At 35.3% G+C, this 20111-nt stretch overlaps 4 protein-coding genes across 4 annotated transcripts; 2 read left to right on the top strand and 2 right to left on the bottom strand.

The window, feature by feature from the left end:
• Positions 1-288: 288 nt before the first annotated feature.
• TVAGG3_0175370 (ribonuclease inhibitor domain-containing protein) lies at positions 289-1356 on the top strand (the record flags this gene model as incomplete). Its single annotated transcript, XM_001582288.1, has 1 exon — positions 625-1356. The coding sequence occupies one exon, from the start codon at positions 625-627 to the stop codon at positions 1354-1356; it is 732 nt and encodes a 243-aa protein (XP_001582338.1).
• A 1900-nt stretch (positions 1357-3256) lies between these two features.
• Positions 3257-3895, bottom strand: TVAGG3_0175380 (porin domain-containing protein; the record flags this gene model as incomplete). The annotated part of the gene is made up of 1 exon (XM_001582287.1): positions 3257-3895. One exon carries the CDS (start codon positions 3893-3895, stop codon positions 3257-3259), a length of 639 nt encoding a protein of 212 aa, XP_001582337.1.
• An 11002-nt stretch (positions 3896-14897) lies between these two features.
• TVAGG3_0175390 (HSP60/chaperonin protein GroEL) lies at positions 14898-16644 on the bottom strand (the record flags this gene model as incomplete). The annotated part of the gene is made up of 1 exon (XM_001582286.2): positions 14931-16610. One exon carries the CDS (start codon positions 16608-16610, stop codon positions 14931-14933), a length of 1680 nt encoding a protein of 559 aa, XP_001582336.1.
• Positions 16645-16756: 112 nt separating this feature from the next.
• On the top strand, positions 16757-19487 carry TVAGG3_0175400 (uncharacterized protein; the record flags this gene model as incomplete). The annotated part of the gene is made up of 1 exon (XM_001582285.2): positions 17232-19487. The coding sequence occupies one exon, from the start codon at positions 17232-17234 to the stop codon at positions 19485-19487; it is 2256 nt and encodes a 751-aa protein (XP_001582335.1).
• Positions 19488-20111: the final 624 nt, after the last annotated feature.

Below are 20111 nucleotides of genomic sequence, written 5' to 3' on the forward strand. Positions count from 1 at the left end.
TTCAGCAATAAAAATATAATGGTGCATAATTATTTTGAACATTTAATATATTTCAACAATAAAAATTGGGGTATTACTCACAATTTTTTGGCTTTAGCGCGGGGTAGGATTAAAACAATACCGTTTATTAAAAAACTAAATATTGGGTATTTTTATGATTTTAAAGCAGTAATTGAATACCCTTTATACAAATCTATGAACGCGCTAATTTGTTGTAGAAAATATTAACCAGATAAATTTTTTTTTGAACGCCGTAGAAAAAACTAAAAAAAATCGAAAAAAAAGCATATTTTAGCCAAAGTTCCTCATTATACAAGATAATGATTTGTGATCACTTGTTTAAAAATAGAAGATCGTGCATATATGCTTTTAGTCCAAAGACATCTAGAATAAATAGCATCAATAAGAAGGACAGATCTACATAAGATTTCCGTGTAAACAAAGCGTTTTGAGAGAACTCATAGAAAAATTGAGAGGCTTTAGCGCACCCTTAAAGAAAGTGCTTTTAGTCGATGTGTAAATCTAACATATTTCACTTTTTCGACTAATTTAAGAGCTCTTGCGTTAAATGCATTGGCGCATTGCCCAATAAGCTCAATTTTCATACCATCGACTGTGCTAACAATGTCAGGCTCTGCATTTAATCAATGCCTTAATCTGAATACTCTAGAAGTAGATAAAGCCAATCCAAACTTTTGTTCAATAAATAACTTCATATTTAATAAAGAAATGACTACACTAGTTCGAACTCCTATTAATTTTAAATGTGAAATGATTCCTAATCGTGAAAATATTCAGAACTTAGGTGAGTTTATGATGAGCGGGTCCACTATTGAAGAGTTTATTGGTTGGCCAAATATATCAACTATTGGAATCTATGCGTTTCATGTTACACGTTTCCTGAGAAATATTGATATTTCGATGACAAATGTGACATCTATTCCTAGTCATTGTTTCGAAGTTTGCTCACAATTAAATAGAATCCATTTACCAGGTAATCTTTCATCCATTTCCAATAATGCATTTATTTATTTGCATGTCATTAGAACTATATATATACCTTTGAAAGTTGATTCGATTGAAGATAATTCGTTTGCATATAATAACTGCTTGAAGATGATTGTTTATTTTGGAACTACAGATTTTCAATATAGAAATCTCAGTATCTATTGTCCATTATTATCTGTTGCACGTGTTACTATAACATATCCTTCTTCAAAATTTGGATTTTTAGATGTTCAAAAGAATGCATATAAAAATGGAATTATTGAAGATATTTGTATTTCATTACAAATTCATTATTCCCACAACCTTTCTTATTACTTCTTTATAACAATACTAAACTCTTTACTTTAATTATAATATTAAATTGAAACAATTTTCTAATGTACGTAATGAAATAAAGCTCTTTTAAATATTTAATAGTGTGTTATATGTTATTAGCATATGTTGGTTCTAAATCGATAATAAAGGACAATTTATGCAAAATCAATTATATTTTTATCAGCTGAGCCTAGGATCTTTGAAATGAAATAACAAGGAGCATAAAACGCTAAAATATAATCAATTACACGATTTTGATTTTCTTTAATTTTATGAAATCTCTTTTATCAAATTAATTTTAACATAATTTTTTTATTTTTTTATATTTTTGTATTTTTTTTTTCATATCCAAAAGTCCAAATAATGATTCTCAACTTTAAAATCATGTTGGTAATACATTTTAACAAATTAATGTTTTTTAAGTGGAAATAAAAAAGATTCGATCAAAGAAATTGGGAATAAAGAGATATTTTTGATTAAATTTATACCAAATTCTAAAATGTGATTGCAACGTTATGTTATCTGATATTGGTAAATTTAGTCTCAAATTTTTTATAAATTAGACTCTGTAATTGTTTTCATGCTTGAGAAGTGCCATATTAATGTGTTTGAGGACAATGTTGGGTTATCAACAATCGATGACTGTTTAAAAATCTTCGAACCTTCTCCTTTTTGGTCTTCTCTTCCTTATCGCGAAGCTGAATTTGAAATTGTTCACCAGTTCATAAATTCATCATTCGAATCACCAAATCCAAAAGTGTGTCACATACATGGCGAAAAGGGAGTTGGAAAAACGTCTACAGTTCAGATTTGCTCACTTATGAGTATATATTATACAAAAATTGAATTTTTAGATATTCAACTATGGTGTGATGGAAATTACATACCTAAACATCCACACGAACGCGGTCTTGTCGTAATTGATTCACCCTGTAAAGGGATGATAATTCCGATGCTAAATTATTTCCTTTCAATCAATTATTCGCTTATAATTATAACTACAGACTCTATCCATGTTGAAAATTTCGATCAATACGTTACATCGATAATACGTTTTGGCTCGTATGACAAAAATGCTCTTAGATATATACTCTGCGATAAACTACGACCTTTCAGTAACCTCATAAAGCAAGAAGCAATCGATTACATCGTAAATAGAGCTTTTGCTTGCAATGTTGGCTTACAGGGGGCATTTGAACTACTAATTGCTTCACTGATCAATGTAAAACAATCCAATCAACCAAAACTTGATCAAAAATCCGTTGAAAATACATACTTTCATTTAATTGAGTACCCTGATTGTCAAGAATTCGACGATCAACATATACAGTACGGAATATCCCTTGGTTGTTAGTTTTTCTTTGTTGTTCTTGAAATTTTATTATATCTCAATATTAAATACATTTTGTTTGAATAAATATGATAAATTTTAGTTAGTTGTGTAATGGTAGTTATTTCATTGCTAAAAAGTTCCATAATTTTACATCAATTTTTCTTTTATCCTATTTATTTTTGTTTAAAACGCATTGTTTAGTTTAATATTAAGTTATTCTTAATAAAACAATCCCAAATCAAACTATTTTTATAGATTCTAATCCAAGACTCAATTTTGATAAGGCGTTCAGTATTTTCTTAATTAGATCATCAACTTGAACAAACAAAAATCTGCACACTCTATTATGAATTACAATTTTTAACTTAAAAATTATTCAATGTAGTAATTTATGCTAATTAAGTGGGAATGTAACGTAATGTACACATCATATTAATAATCCATTTGAATGAAACTGGGTTTTACAAACATTGTATACAAAAATGATAGGAAGTGAAGTTGCAAATTATGATATTTCATTTCATTAGATTTCTGTAGAGACAATATATATAGTCCAAAAACAAATCGTTTAAATATATATTAAGTCAAAATGACTTAATATTATATATGTTTATATTTTAGACCTTCAAAAATCTTTCTAGACTGTTCCCGAATTAATTTCAGTAATTCTGGGTCAGTAATTCGAAATCCTCTGTACAATTCATTCTTCTTTGGGCAAACTGGTCTCTTGAGGATCATCTTTCTCCTGAGAAGCTCAAGTTGACGCTTCCTCTTCATTAGTTGAGCCTGCTTTCTCATCCTTGACCACCATGTAAGATACTTGTTGAGTGGAGGATTTTGTGTCTTTGGCTTTTCTTCTTCATTGCTATGGTAGTCAAAGCGGAAAATTCCCAATGGTGAATGTAAGTCGGCCCAAAAGCGCCAGTTATCATCATCTTCCTCTTCATCGGCATTATGATATCCAATTGTGAACTTGCCCCATGGTGAGTGATATGTTAAGCTGATGCCCCAGTTGTCATCATCTTCAGCTTCTTCTTCATTGCTGCGATAGCCAAGATAGATCTTGCCCCATGGTGAATGGTATGTGATTCCGATGCCCCAGTTGTCATCATCATATGTTTCTTCCTCTTCATTCTTATCGAATCCGATGCGGAGAGGGCCCCATGGCGTTGGAATTGGGAGCCAGATGTTTTCATCATCTGCATTGTAACTTCTGCGGAATGCAAAAAGTGGTAACATTAAAAATAATGATTTTATTCCTTTCAGAATTTTCATAAAAAGAGTTATCGGAAAATAGATAGTATTTCCATTTTTATAATAGAATAACCTAATATTAATTTTGAGGATCATGATCAATTTTGAATGCCTCCTGAAATTTAAGATAATGATATGGCAAGAGAATGTCAGGAACAATTTTTATTCAAAAGACTAACTCATCATGATCAGACAGACAAAATTTTTGATGATTTCGATTAAATATGTAAAAAGAATATTCCTTCTCGGATTTGAAACAAGAAGTTGAAAGAAAACGCGGCGGTTATGTCACTTCATATGGATAATCAAAAATAATTGATTACATCACATAATTATATCAGTAAATGTCTATTTAGCAGATATATAAGTTGAAGGTAAAAATTGATAAAAAAAGTATTATAGAGTAAGCTATCTTTCTAACTGATGGTCAAAGGTTTTCTGATAACTATATTTATGAACTAAGTATTGGTAAGGCTGACCCATTGATTATAGAACGAAATATGGTTTCTTAATTAATGATACAAAATTGGCGCGGTTCAATTTTAACGACATTTTTTAACGCGATACGAGCGTAAGTCCATAGAATGTGTTTTGAGGGAAACTATAAAAATCCAAAATAGAGGTAAGTGCGCCATTATTACCTGCGAAGTTACATGGAATAAATCGAAGAGTAAGTACAAGATGATCTTGCATCTTTCCAAGTAAATGAAATTTATTAAAATTAAGATGATAATATTCATTTATAGTATGTGTATGATGTTTTTTCAAAATTTCTTCAAATAAAATGCAATGATAATTTTTGAATAATTTTTTTCTTGTGTATATTTCATTTTTTATTAGTGAAAATATCATTACATCAATAAGGAAAGCACAATCCAAATTCATATTAGTTAAATTAATCTACGACCAAAAGCCCGCCAAATTTGAATTAAACCTCCAATTTAAAATTTTCAAGTCTACGGAACCATCCTTGGATCATAGTAATCATTCATTACAAAATGGAATCTTTTGGTATTGTGCGGGCGATACCATAGATTTCTTTTTATTGATAATGCTATTGAACAAGCTCATTCCGTGGATTTTCATTTAGAACTTTGTTTCATGAGTTTCTGGAACAATATAACATCTGAAACCTTTTGTGCGGGCAAAAGAAGGGATGTTTGTTGATTGAAAAATACTCATTTAAAAGAAGTTCTGAAAAGAAATTTGGAGATGATTTGTGGGTTGTGTAAGGTGTAGGTGTTGTGATATATGTGGAATGGAATGATCCTTACCTAAGTCATTGACTCATCCTTACCTCAGTCATAGACTCATCCTTACCTGAGACAACGACTCATCCTTACCTCAGTCATAGACTCATCCTTACCTCAGACAACAACTCATCCTTACCTCAGTCATTGACTCATCCTTACCTCAGTCATAGACTCATCCTTACCTCAGTCATAGACTCATCCTTACCTCAGTCATAGACTCATCCTTACCTCAGTCATAGACTCATCCTTACCTCAGTCATAGACTCATCCTTACCTCAGTCATAGACTCATCCTTACCTCAGTCATAGACTCATCCTTACCTCAGTCATAGACTCATCCTTACCTCAGTCATTGACTCATCCTTACCTCAGTCATAGACTCATCCTTACCTCAGTCATAGACTCATCCTTACCTCAGTCATAGACTCATCCTTACCTCAGTCATAGACTCATCCTTACCTCAGTCATAGACTCATCCTTACCTCAGTCATAGACTCATCCTTACCTCAGTCATAGACTCATCCTTACCTCAGTCATAGACTCATCCTTACCTCAGACAACAACTCATCCTTACCTCAGTCATAGACTCATCCTTACCTCAGACAACAACTCATCCTTACCTCAGTCATCGACTCATCCTTACCTCAGTCATAGACTCATCCTTACCTCAGTCATAGACTCATCCTTACCTCAGTCATAGACTCATCCTTACCTCAGTCATAGACTCATCCTTACCTCAGTCATAGACTCATCCTTACCTCAGACAACAACTCATCCTTACCTCAGTCATAGACTCATCCTTACCTCAGTCATAGACTCATCCTTACCTCAGTCATAGACTCATCCTTACCTCAGTCATAGACTCATCCTTACCTCAGTCATAGACTCATCCTTACCTCAGTCATTGACTCATCCTTACCTCAGACAACAACTCATCCTTACCTCAGTCATAGACTCATCCTTACCTCAGTCATAGACTCATCCTTACCTTAGTCATTGACTCATCCTTACCTCAGTCATAGACTCATCCTTACCTCAGTCATAGACTCATCCTTACCTCAGTCATAGACTCATCCTTACCTCAGTCATAGACTCATCCTTACCTCAGTCATAGACTCATCCTTACCTCAGTCATAGACTCATCCTTACCTCAGACAACAACTCATCCTTACCTCAGTCATAGACTCATCCTTACCTCAGACAACAACTCATCCTTACCTCAGTCATTGACTCATCCTTACCTCAGTCATAGACTCATCCTTACCTCAGTCATAGACTCATCCTTACCTCAGTCATAGACTCATCCTTACCTCAGTCATAGACTCATCCTTACCTCAGTCATAGACTCATCCTTACCTCAGACAACAACTCATCCTTACCTTAGTCATTGACTCATCCTTACCTCAGTCATAGACTCATCCTTACCTCAGACAACAACTCATCCTTACCTCAGTCATAGACTCATCCTAACTCTTGCAATAACATACATTTACTACAATGTATGTGAAATTTTCTCCCTAACTTATCAAATATCACTCAATTACTCAATTATTCTTTCTTAATTTAACTCCTTACCAGAACTTTACATTTAAATTCAAAATAATTTTATTATATTAAATTTTCAAAACCATATTTTAGTTCAATACTATTATAGATATAACTTTGTCAATAATGAATATTTTCGCGATTTGGATAAGTATTCATTGAGTTATCTAAGATTTTATTCGTGGGTATAAATTAATTAATATGTGAAATAATTATATAATAAGAGACGGATATCCAACACTCAGTCTCTCTTTGACATCCAACACTCAGTCTCTCTCTTTGACATCCAACACTCAGTCTCTCTTTGACATCCAACACTCAGTCTCTCTTTGACATCCAACACTCAGTCTCTCTTTGACATCCAACACTCAGTCTCTCTTTGACATCCAACACTCAGTCTCTCTTTGACATCCAACACTCAGTCTCTCTTTGACATCCAACACTCAGTCTCTCTCTTTGACATCCAACACTCAGTCTCTCTCTTTGACATCCAACACTCAGTCTCTCTTTGACATCCAACACTCAGTCTCTCTCTTTGACATCCAACACTCAGTCTCTCTTTGACATCCAACACTCAGTCTCTCTTTGACATCCAACACTCAGTCTCTCTTTGACATCCAACACTCAGTCTCTCTCTTTGACATCCAACACTCAGTCTCTCTTTGACATCCAACACTCAGTCTCTCTCTTTGACATCCAACACTCAGATAAAAATATTTAAAAATATAAGGAAATGAATCAAAAAAAAATATAATTAAAAAGATTTAAAATTTATAAAAAAGGGAAAAAATTTAATAAATGATTAGGAAGAATGTGATGTGAATGCGTACGGAATATATATAAAAAATTATAGTCTTGGATGTCAAAGAGAGACTGAGTGTTGGATGTCAAAGAGAGAGACTGAGTGTTGGATGTCAAAGAGAGACTGAGTGTTGGATGTCAAAGAGAGACTGAGTGTTGGATGTCAAAGAGAGACTGAGTGTTGGATGTCAAAGAGAGACTGAGTGTTGGATGTCAAAGAGAGACTGAGTGTGGATGTCAAAGAGAGACTGAGTGTTGGATGTCAAAGAGAGACTGAGTGTTGGATGTCAAAGAGAGACTGAGTGTTAGATGTCAAAGAGAGACTGAGTGTTGGATGTCAAAGAGAGACTGAGTGTTGGATGTCAAAGAGAGACTGAGTGTTGGATGTCAAAGAGAGAGACTGAGTGTTGGATGTCAAAGAGAGACTGAGTGTTGGATGTCAAAGAGAGACTGAGTGTTGGATGTCAAAGAGAGACTGAGTGTTGGATGTCAAAGAGAGACTGAGTGTTGGATGTCAAAGAGAGACTGAGTGTTGGATGTCAAAGAGAGACTGAGTGTTGGATGTCAAAGAGAGACTGAGTGTTAGATGTCAAAGAGAGACTGAGTGTTGGATGTCAAAGAGAGACTGAGTGTTGGATGTCAAAGAGAGACTGAGTGTTGGATGTCAAAGAGAGAGACTGAGTGTTGGATGTCAAAGAGAGACTGAGTGTTGGATGTCAAAGAGAGACTGAGTGTTGGATGTCAAAGAGAGACTGAGTGTTGGATGTCAAAGAGAGACTGAGTGTTGGATGTCAAAGAGAGACTGAGTGTTGGATGTCAAAGAGAGACTGAGTGTTAGATGTCAAAGAGAGAGACTGAGTGTTGGATGTCAAAGAGAGACTGAGTGTTGGATGTCAAAGAGAGACTGAGTGTTGGATGTCAAAGAGAGACTGAGTGTTGGATGTCAAAGAGAGAGACTGAGTGTTGGATGTCAAAGAGAGACTGAGTGTTGGATGTCAAAGAGAGACTGAGTGTTGGATGTCAAAGAGAGACTGAGTGTTGGATGTCAAAGAGAGACTGAGTGTTGGATGTCAAAGAGAGACTGAGTGTTGGATGTCAAAGAGAGACTGAGTGTTGGATGTCAAAGAGAGACTGAGTGTTGGATGTCAAAGAGAGACTGAGTGTTGGATGTCAAAGAGAGACTGAGTGTTGGATGTCAAAGAGAGAGACTGAGTGTTGGATGTCAAAGAGAGACTGAGTGTTGGATGTCAAAGAGAGAGACTGAGTGTTGGATGTCAAAGAGAGACTGAGTGTTGGATGTCAAAGAGAGACTGAGTGTTGGATGTCAAAGAGAGACTGAGTGTTGGATGTCAAAGAGAGACTGAGTGTTGGATGTCAAAGAGAGACTGAGTGTTGGATGTCAAAGAGAGACTGAGTGTTGGATGTCAAAGAGAGACTGAGTGTTGGATGTCAAAGAGAGAGACTGAGTGTTGGATGTCAAAGAGAGACTGAGTGTTGGATGTCAAAGAGAGACTGAGTGTTGGATGTCAAAGAGAGACTGAGTGTTGGATGTCAAAGAGAGACTGAGTGTTGGATGTCAAAGAGAGACTGAGTGTTGGATGTCAAAGAGAGACTGAGTGTTGGATGTCAAAGAGAGACTGAGTGTTGGATGTCAAAGAGAGACTGAGTGTTGGATGTCAAAGAGAGACTGAGTGTTGGATGTCAAAGAGAGACTGAGTGTTGGATGTCAAAGAGAGACTGAGTGTTGGATGTCAAAGAGAGACTGAGTGTTGGATGTCAAAGAGAGAGACTGAGTGTTGGATGTCAAAGAGAGACTGAGTGTTGGATGTCAAAGAGAGACTGAGTGTTGGATGTCAAAGAGAGACTGAGTGTTGGATGTCAAAGAGAGACTGAGTGTTGGATGTCAAAGAGAGACTGAGTGTTGGATGTCAAAGAGAGACTGAGTGTTGGATGTCAAAGAGAGAGACTGAGTGTTGGATGTCAAAGAGAGACTGAGTGTTGGATGTCAAAGAGAGACTGAGTGTTGGATGTCAAAGAGAGACTGAGTGTTGGATGTCAAAGAGAGACTGAGTGTTGGATGTCAAAGAGAGACTGAGTGTTAGATGTCAAAGAGAGAGACTGAGTGTTGGATGTCAAAGAGAGACTGAGTGTTGGATGTCAAAGAGAGACTGAGTGTTGGATGTCAAAGAGAGACTGAGTGTTGGATGTCAAAGAGAGAGACTGAGTGTTGGATGTCAAAGAGAGACTGAGTGTTGGATGTCAAAGAGAGACTGAGTGTTGGATGTCAAAGAGAGACTGAGTGTTGGATGTCAAAGAGAGACTGAGTGTTGGATGTCAAAGAGAGACTGAGTGTTGGATGTCAAAGAGAGACTGAGTGTTGGATGTCAAAGAGAGACTGAGTGTTGGATGTCAAAGAGAGACTGAGTGTTGGATGTCAAAGAGAGACTGAGTGTTGGATGTCAAAGAGAGACTGAGTGTTGGATGTCAAAGAGAGACTGAGTGTTGGATGTCAAAGAGAGACTGAGTGTTGGATGTCAAAGAGAGACTGAGTGTTGGATGTCAAAGAGAGACTGAGTGTTGGATGTCAAAGAGAGACTGAGTGTTGGATGTCAAAGAGAGACTGAGTGTTGGATGTCAAAGAGAGACTGAGTGTTGGATGTCAAAGAGAGACTGAGTGTTGGATGTCAAAGAGAGACTGAGTGTTGGATGTCAAAGAGAGACTGAGTGTTGGATGTCAAAGAGAGACTGAGTGTTGGATGTCAAAGAGAGACTGAGTGTTGGATGTCAAAGAGAGACTGAGTGTTGGATGTCAAAGAGAGACTGAGTGTTGGATGTCAAAGAGAGACTGAGTGTTGGATGTCAAAGAGAGACTGAGTGTTGGATGTCAAAGAGAGACTGAGTGTTGGATGTCAAAGAGAGACTGAGTGTTGGATGTCAAAGAGAGACTGAGTGTTGGATGTCAAAGAGAGACTGAGTGTTGGATGTCAAAGAGAGACTGAGTGTTGGATGTCAAAGAGAGACTGAGTGTTGGATGTCAAAGAGAGACTGAGTGTTGGATGTCAAAGAGAGACTGAGTGTTGGATGTCAAAGAGAGACTGAGTGTTGGATGTCAAAGAGAGACTGAGTGTTGGATGTCAAAGAGAGACTGAGTGTTGGATGTCAAAGAGAGACTGAGTGTTGGATGTCAAAGAGAGACTGAGTGTTGGATGTCAAAGAGAGACTGAGTGTTGGATGTCAAAGAGAGACTGAGTGTTGGATGTCAAAGAGAGACTGAGTGTTGGATGTCAAAGAGAGACTGAGTGTTGGATGTCAAAGAGAGACTGAGTGTTGGATGTCAAAGAGAGACTGAGTGTTGGATGTCAAAGAGAGACTGAGTGTTGGATGTCAAAGAGAGACTGAGTGTTGGATGTCAAAGAGAGACTGAGTGTTGGATGTCAAAGAGAGACTGAGTGTTGGATGTCAAAGAGAGACTGAGTGTTGGATGTCAAAGAGAGACTGAGTGTTGGATGTCAAAGAGAGACTGAGTGTTGGATGTCAAAGAGAGACTGAGTGTTGGATGTCAAAGAGAGACTGAGTGTTGGATGTCAAAGAGAGACTGAGTGTTGGATGTCAAAGAGAGACTGAGTGTTGGATGTCAAAGAGAGACTGAGTGTTGGATGTCAAAGAGAGACTGAGTGTTGGATGTCAAAGAGAGACTGAGTGTTGGATGTCAAAGAGAGACTGAGTGTTGGATGTCAAAGAGAGAGACTGAGTGTTGGATGTCAAAGAGAGACTGAGTGTTGGATGTCAAAGAGAGACTGAGTGTTGGATGTCAAAGAGAGACTGAGTGTTGGATGTCAAAGAGAGACTGAGTGTTGGATGTCAAAGAGAGACTGAGTGTTGGATGTCAAAGAGAGACTGAGTGTTGGATGTCAAAGAGAGACTGAGTGTTGGATGTCAAAGAGAGACTGAGTGTTGGATGTCAAAGAGAGACTGAGTGTTGGATGTCAAAGAGAGACTGAGTGTTGGATATCCGTCTCTTATTATATAATTATTTCACATATTAATTAATTTATACCCACGAATAAAATCTTAGATAACTCAATGAATACTTATCCAAATCGCGAAAATATTCATTATTGACAAAGTTATATCTATAATAGTATTGAACTAAAATATGGTTTTGAAAATTTAATATAATAAAATTATTTTGAATTTAAATGTAAAGTTCTGGTAAGGATGAGTAAATGTCGGAGGTAATTATGAGTCAATGACTTAGATAAGAATAAGTCAATGATTGATGTAAGGATGTTTATTGTTTGAGGTAAGGATGAGTTGTTGTCTGAGGTAAGGATGAGTTATTGTTTAAGGTAAGGATGAGTCTATGACTGAGGTAAGGATGAGTCTATGACTGAGGTAAGGATGAGTCAATGACTGAGGTAAGGATGAGTCGTTGTCTCAGGTAAGGATGAGTCTATGACTGAGGTAAGGATGAGTCAATGACTTAGGTAAGGATGAGTTGTTGTCTGAGGTAAGGATGAGTCTATGACTGAGGTAAGGATGAGTCTATGACTGAGGTAAGGATGAGTCTATGACTGAGGTAAGGATGACTTTTTGTCTGAGGTAAGGATGAGTTGTTGTCTGAGGTAAGGATGAGTTGTTGTCTGAGGTAAGGATGAGTTGTTGTCTGAGGTAAGGATGAGTCAATGACTGAGGTAAGGATGAGTCTATGACTGAGGTAAGGATGACTTTTTGTCTGAGGTAAGGATGAGTTGTTGTCTGAGGTAAGGATGAGTTGTTGTCTGAGGTAAGGATGAGTTGTTGTCTGAGGTAAGGATGAGTCAATGACTGAGGTAAGGATGAGTCTATGACTGAGGTAAGGATGAGTTTTGTCTGAGGTAAGGATGACAATGACTGAGGTAAGGATGATTTTGTCTGAGGTAAGGATGAGTTATGACTGAGGTAAGGATGAGTTGTTGTCTGAGGTAAAGATGACTTGTTGTCTCAGCTAAGGATGAGTTGTTGTATGAGGTAAGGATGATTTATTCTCTTCACTACCTATTACTGACGGGTCCATGGTAGTATTCATTTTATTTTTATCGTTTTATTTTCCTTCAATTTCAACTCTAAGCATCAACTATCACACAATAGTTCCTCTACCTTACACCCAACCAATCCCATATTGAATCTTAACTTTTCCTCCTGATATTGATAAAATAAATTTCAATTGTTCGTTTCCAGATCTTGTTAAAGAAAAAAAATTCACTCCTCTTAGATACAAAGAGAACTACTCTATCTAAATTTTTCAAAAAAAATACATTTTCTTATTTTACATATTAAAAAGTACCAATTTTTATTTCAAAATTTGAAATTTATGATTTTTTTGGAAAACTTTTCGATTTTCTGACACGGTAGATGCTTTTTATTTTATACACTATGCCTAAAATTAACTTTTCAAACTAAAAAAATCCTAATTAGATAATTTTTCAAATATTTAATCAGTTAAATTGAATATTATTAAACTATGTTATTATTTAAATAATTTCCATCTTTTGTAATGCATCAGCACATTACCTGAAAACTTTTTAATCATTCTAGAACAAACCAACATCGTATAATCCCATCATAGCTAATCATCCATTACAATTCTGCCTATTCAAGAGCTCGTGGTGAATTTCCTAAGTTCATTCCCATTCAAAATAAAGATATTCAACAAATTTCTTCCAAAAGAACTTCGTAAACTAACTAACAAGAATAACATCTTCCATTATTTTCAACATAAATACATTTTCAAAGAATAAAATGTTCTTTAATGATTTTTTATTTGGTGAGAAATCTTGCAACATTATTCTTTCATACTCAACTTCAATACAACAACTAACATATGATAGTTGGAAAAAATCACATAATAGAGCAGGTAAGTATTGTGAAGCTGAACTTTTATTTATCTGGTGTGATATGACCAAGCGAGGGACTCAGACTGCTGTATCTGTGGAGCAACATGACCAAGCGAGGGACTCAGACTGCTGTATCTGTGGAGCAACATGACCAAGCGAGGGACTCAGACTGCTGTATCTGTGGAGCAACATGACCAAGCGAGGGACTCAGACTGCTGTATCTGTGGAGCAACATGACCAAGCGAGGGACTCAGACTGCTGTATCTGTGGAGCAACATGACCAAGCGAGGGACTCAGACTGCTGTATCTGTGGAGCAACATGACCAAGCGAGGGACTCAGACTGCTGTATCTGTGGAGCAACATGACAAGGTGATTCAGTTTGCATTGATTGATAGTTCAATATCAGACCAATACTTCTCTTCCATGTTGCGGGCATGGCGAGGCATTTTCAAGATTGGTACCGAAATTGGCTACTATCCCTAAATGCAACAATCATAAATGACACTTTTATCAAAAAACGTGTTTAATTCAAATTTGGCGGGCTTTTGGTCGTAGATTAATTTAACTAATATGAATTTGGATTGTGCTTTCCTTATTGATGTAATGATATTTTCACTAATAAAAAATGAAATATACACAAGAAAAAAATTATTCAAAAATTATCATTGCATTTTATTTGAAGAAATTTTGAAAAAACATCATACACATACTATAAATGAATATTATCATCTTAATTTTAATAAATTTCATTTACTTGGAAAGATGCAAGATCATCTTGTACTTACTCTTCGATTTATTCCATGTAACTTCGCAGGTAATAATGGCGCACTTACCTCTATTTTGGATTTTTATAGTTTCCCTCAAAACACATTCTATGGACTTACGCTCGTATCGCGTTAAAAAATGTCGTTAAAATTGCCCACACGCCTACAAAATTTCAATTAAGAGAACCAAAATTCAAACATTTTCCATGTAATATCATACTTGTACTTTAAAATACGATATATAATCTTAGTGAATAGACTTATTTTAAAATCTAAATTATTAGGCTTGAATATGTTACCTCTAATATCATAAACGCATATTCTCAAAAATAGTGGAATCCGATTTTTAATAGCCGATTATAATATTAGACTTCATTAAAATAATTTAGAGATTTTCTGAAAAGCCTCGAAAGGATTGATTGAACAATAAGGCAACTCATAGTATTTTTTATTTAGGCGCTCTAAAAACCAGTTTTCATAGAATAAGCTTTTTGGATAACTATAATCGAAAGAAATACACAACTTTTACTATCAAGTTAACTATGAGTTTATAGCACCACTGTTCAAATCTTGATTTCATACAAAATAATTGTACATTTAGCTTTAAAAGGAAATTTGGAATTTAAGTAGAGAATGTTTGAAGATAACATTCATTTAAGATATCAATGATGTGGTCTCCTTAATTTATTTTAGATTCAGAAAGTTTTTAATTTATTTCGAAAAAAAAGTTATTAAATTTTTTTTGATGAGTCTTCAAAACCTCTATATAGAAAAATATTATTTAGAACATTCCATCCATTGGTGGCATAGCTGGTTGTCCAGCAGCGGCTGGTTTCTCTGGTAACTCAGTGATCATAACTCCAGCGGACATCATTGATGAAGCAACAGAAGCTGAGTTAAGGAGAGCCATTCTAACAACCTTTGTTGGGTCGATAATTCCCTTCTCGAACATATTTGTGTACTGGTTATTTCTTGCATCGTAACCGAAGTTCTTATCATTGTTTCTAAGGATTCTATCAGCAACGACATCACCAGAAATTCCAGCATTCTTAGCAATGGCTATGACTGGCTGTTTGATGGCGTTCTGGATGATTTCGATGCCTGTTCTCTCCTCAAGACCTTTGTCCTTCTTGAGTGGTTCCAAAACAGCTGATGCTCTAAGGAGAGCTGTTCCACCACCGGCAACAATACCTTCTTCAATGGCAGCGCGTGTAGCATTCAATGCATCGTCAATGAGGTCTTTCTCTTCACCGACTTCGACTTCGTTTGCACCGCCAACGGAGATGACAGCAACACCGCCAGTGAGCTTGGCAAGTCTCTCACGGAGTTTGTCTGTCTCGTATTTGCTCTGTGTGTTGGAAAGCTGCTTCTTGATATCTTCTGATCTGGCCTTCATTGCGTCCTTGTCGCCAGCACCGCCGAGGATGATGCAGTCGTCCTTGGAAACTGTAATCTTGTTGCATTGGCCGAGCATCTGTTGTGTGGCTTCTTCAAGTTTGAGACCAAGTTCTTCTGAGATGTATTGGCCACCTGTAGCGACGGCAATGTCTTGTAATGTGTTCTTCTTGTTGTCACCGAAGCCTGGAGCTCTGATAGCAACAACTTTGAGGGATCCACGGATTTTGTTGACGATTAATGTAGCAAGAGCATCGCCTTCGACATCATCGGCAATGATGAGGAGTGGGCGACCTGTTGTAATGATCTTTTCGAGGATTGGAGCGATCTGGGCGAAAGAATTGATCTTGATATCTGTAATAAGGATATATGGATTCTCATACTCGCACTTCATGGACTTTGTATCATTCTGGAAGTATGAGGATATGTAGCCACGGTCAATTTTCATGCCTTGGACTGTTTCGAGTTCGTGGTCGAACTTCTTACCCATAGCGACCGTGATAACGCCCTCGTTTCCGACAGCCTTGAAGGCATCGGCAATGAGATGACCGATCTTTTCGCTGCCATTGGCAGAGATTGTGGCAACATTGAAAATTTCGTCTGGAGATGAGACTTTCTTTGTTGATTTCTCGAGTTCCTTAACGACAGCATCGACAGCAAGTGTCATGCCCTTGCGGACCTTGTTTGGATCAAGACCGGCAGATAACGCTTTAATTGACTCTCTGTATAATTCGCGGGTAAGCAATGTAGCTGTTGTTGTGCCATCACCAGCAACATCGTTTGTCTTCTGGGCAACATTGATAACAAGCTGGGCACCAAGATTTTGCCACTTGTCCTTGAATTCGATTGATTTAGCAACTGTAACACCATCCTTTGTGACTTTTGGCGGGCCGTATGGGAGCTCAATCATAACGTTGCGACCCTTTGGGCCAAGTGTTGAAACAACAGCATCGGCTAATTTTTCAACGCCGAGGAGTAAGTGATCACGAGCATCGGATCCGAACTTAAGATCGCGGGCTTTAGCAAAAGCTCGAGTAAAGTGCTTAGCAGCTTCTATTAAAGACATCAGTAATAAACTGTTTTGTCTATCGAAATGGCCGAATACATGTCTCAAAAAAATTTTTTTCAGCCTTATTTGTTCGATGGGCATTCAATTAATTCAATGAAAATTTAGCTATGAATATGCATATATAACCATAATTATGATTTTATTCTTGGAGAAATTTTGTCACTTTTTTGATTTCTTAAGAAGTTTGAATTCAATTTGATTAAGTGGTCGGTAGATTATTCACTTTTTCTATGGTATTTAGGGGTTCGAGTTATAGTGTCATGAGAAGATCTATCCGAAATATATTTAATATTAGGAATTGCAAGACGAATTGATGATAAGAAGACATATGAGCTATGCTTGTTGTGGAAAATGCATTATCATGAGCTTTTAATAGTCAGAATGATGTAATATAGAAAATTCGTTCATATATCTTTATATAATTGAGCTTCATTAAGCTGCATATGCTTATGTCATCATCACACCAAAGAGACTGTTTTTATCTGGGGAATTACGACGACAAATAAAAAGACGAAAAATATTATCAATTTCATTGTATTATCGCATAATTTCCAAACCAATAATATGATAGGTGAGCCTGAAAATCCCGAAATTTAAATCGTAATTTTCATATTTTTAATGGATTTTCTGAAGACTTGTTGGAATACTTTGTTGACTAAAGAAGAATTCATTATAAAATATCAAGAATTCAATGAGGAGAAGCGACTTGCAATATTCAAAGCATTATCCAAGCTTTCTTCCTCTTTAGAAAGTTTCGTTATGTATTATTTTTATGCAATATTCGAAAAATATCCATATTGGTCATTTACTAATATAGATTTAACAAATAATGATGAAATTAATGGATGCGTGAAACTTTTAGCTGAATATGGAGATCAATTATTCAATACAATTACATTAGGAACATACGAATCTGCTCACTGTTCACTAGTAGCTCTAAAAATTCTGCTCTTATGCAAAATTCCGGAGCTAAGAAAAAATACTTTAATACAAGTCAATCGTTCTCAAATCTTTCGTATTCTTATAGCATCTTCACGTGTTTTCGATACCAAAGAATTTATAAATGTCCAACAAATTTATCTTTCTTCAGATCAATTTAAAGATTTACGAAATTTAATCGAAATGCCAGAGATCACACTCAACAAATTAGAGCCCCAAAAAAAGTTTATTAAAATACAAGTCTTAGTTAACACCGCAGTTTTCTGTATTTATCCATGGCTACTCAAAAACGACTTATTTCAATCATATCTACCACAATTAAATTACACTTATTACGTATCACTTCTTACGCGTTTTATTTACAGCTTTGATCTAAGTTCTGCTTTCATGTTGACAAATTTTTTTCTAAATTTCGACAAAAGAGGTATATTCGATTATACATTAACTCCTTTTAACAGTAATTTACTTAGAGATTACCTAACGGAGTTATATCAAAAATCTACAAAACTTCCACCAGTGTCATTTGAAGAACTTTACAAATTCCTTTCTGAATGTCCCGAAAATATTCCTGTTGATAAACTTTATGAAGAAACTAAGCATTATCCAGCTTTGTCGACTTCAGTTGGATACAGATTTCTTGAAGTCATTGGATCTAATGATATACAAGCTTCTATTACCATTATGCAGCAAATCTACCAAAATCCAAGTGAATTTCTTTATTATTTTGCTTCTATTGGCAAACTTGATGTATTAATTAATACTTGTTTAGATATAGCAGAAAGAACTACTGATGAATTATATTTCTATCATTCTTTGACGCTTGTTATTACTCTAATTAGACTTGAAATATCAGATGGAGCTCCTTATTTTTTAGGTGAAATTCAGAAATTATTTAAAACAAGAAATACACCTTCTATTTTACTTTTGAAAGCAATGGCTGATATTAATTGGTCTGAAAATGAAATTAATATAAAACCAACGCTTGAAGAGTGTATTAATGAATATATACCAATTAATAAATGTATAAAATACCTTTGTTACTTATTCACTGAAACAAACAATTCATATTTAATTCATGCTTTGGCATTAGTTGAAGAAAACCAAAATTTATATTTTCCTGCATTAATTTGGGGAACGAGAACTAAATCGCAATTGATGCGACAGATACCAACAAAAAAGATTCCAAATACTCATATCCATAAATTCATGCTTGCACAGATGTTATTATTCACAGCACTTCCAACACCTGTCACAGGCTGGAGTATTGATGCTCCTGATTTTTTTACGATGATATTATTACCAGAAGCACATCAAACAATTAATTTGTTTTTAATTGTTCGAAGTTTGGAAAGAGTCACAAGTATGGGATTAACGGACAACAATGATTTATATAAAACATTCAGAGCATGGCGTGCATTGATCTACCTTCATGGTGGAAAAAAGTTTGCTCGATCAATTATATCAGGATTAGTTTGGTGTTCTAAAGTCAGCATGGAAAATGCATTTGATCCAAGTTTATTCGTCAGCTGTGCTTATTATTTCATGATTTTATCTGATGAACAAGATGATTTTCTTATTGAAGTTTGTGATGCTATTTTAGAATTCATAGAAACAGTTGAAGAGATGAACAACAGCGAAGCATTTGCCAAATTAAGTGTTTTATGCATTCTCGCTCTTAGTAAGGAAAAAATGGAATTTTATTTCAAAAAATTCTTTGAAAAATCGATTTGTATTTTAGAAAATGCAGAATTCCAACTCACAGAAATAACAAACTTTGCTGTTATGTTCATTGTTGATTGTTTTTATTCAAAATCCCTCATTAATCTACTTCCAGATAACACATACGAATATCTTCAAAAAATGAATAACTGGAATTCAATCATTTCTTTCTTTATTGCAAAATACGATGCACAATTTCAATCTAATACTTATTAAATAAAATTAATTTGTTTGTTTGATTATTTCTTATTTCTTATACTTTTTAATTAATATATACAGCACATCTCACACAGATCTATTAATTCTTGCATTATTCATTTTGTCTGAACTTGATCTATATCGTAGCTATATACTTCTCAATTTTTACATATATGAAATCTCAAATTGGCACAAAATTGAAATGCTGCTTTTATCTATCATCTAAAAATGAGGCTTTTCACAGATTGGAAATGGTTAAGGGATACTTCATAATTGAGGGAAATAAATAACCATTCTTTTGTATCATTTTTTATTTAGATGTGAAAAAAACAAGAAATACAATGAAGAATAGTTTATTTTTTTGCTTGTAGTTAACTTTGATTTTTGTCTTTTTTTCTTCTTTTGCTTTTTCTGGAAATTCAGGTTCTAGTTCTACAAAACATAGACCAGTTGACAAATGATGATTTTTTGGATATATTGAACTTGCATTTTCTGTAATTGTAACAGAAGCATATGGACTAAGTTGTGAAATGTCGAAATAACATCCTTTAACTTGAACTTGATATGGACTATAATATACACCGAAATATCGAATTTTGATGTCGTTATTATAAAAACTGCAATTAATGATATCGAGATCAT

Source organism: Trichomonas vaginalis, chromosome IV, assembly GCF_026262505.1.
Source record: "Trichomonas vaginalis G3 chromosome IV, whole genome shotgun sequence".
Lineage (NCBI taxonomy): Eukaryota > Parabasalia > Trichomonadida > Trichomonadidae > Trichomonas > Trichomonas vaginalis.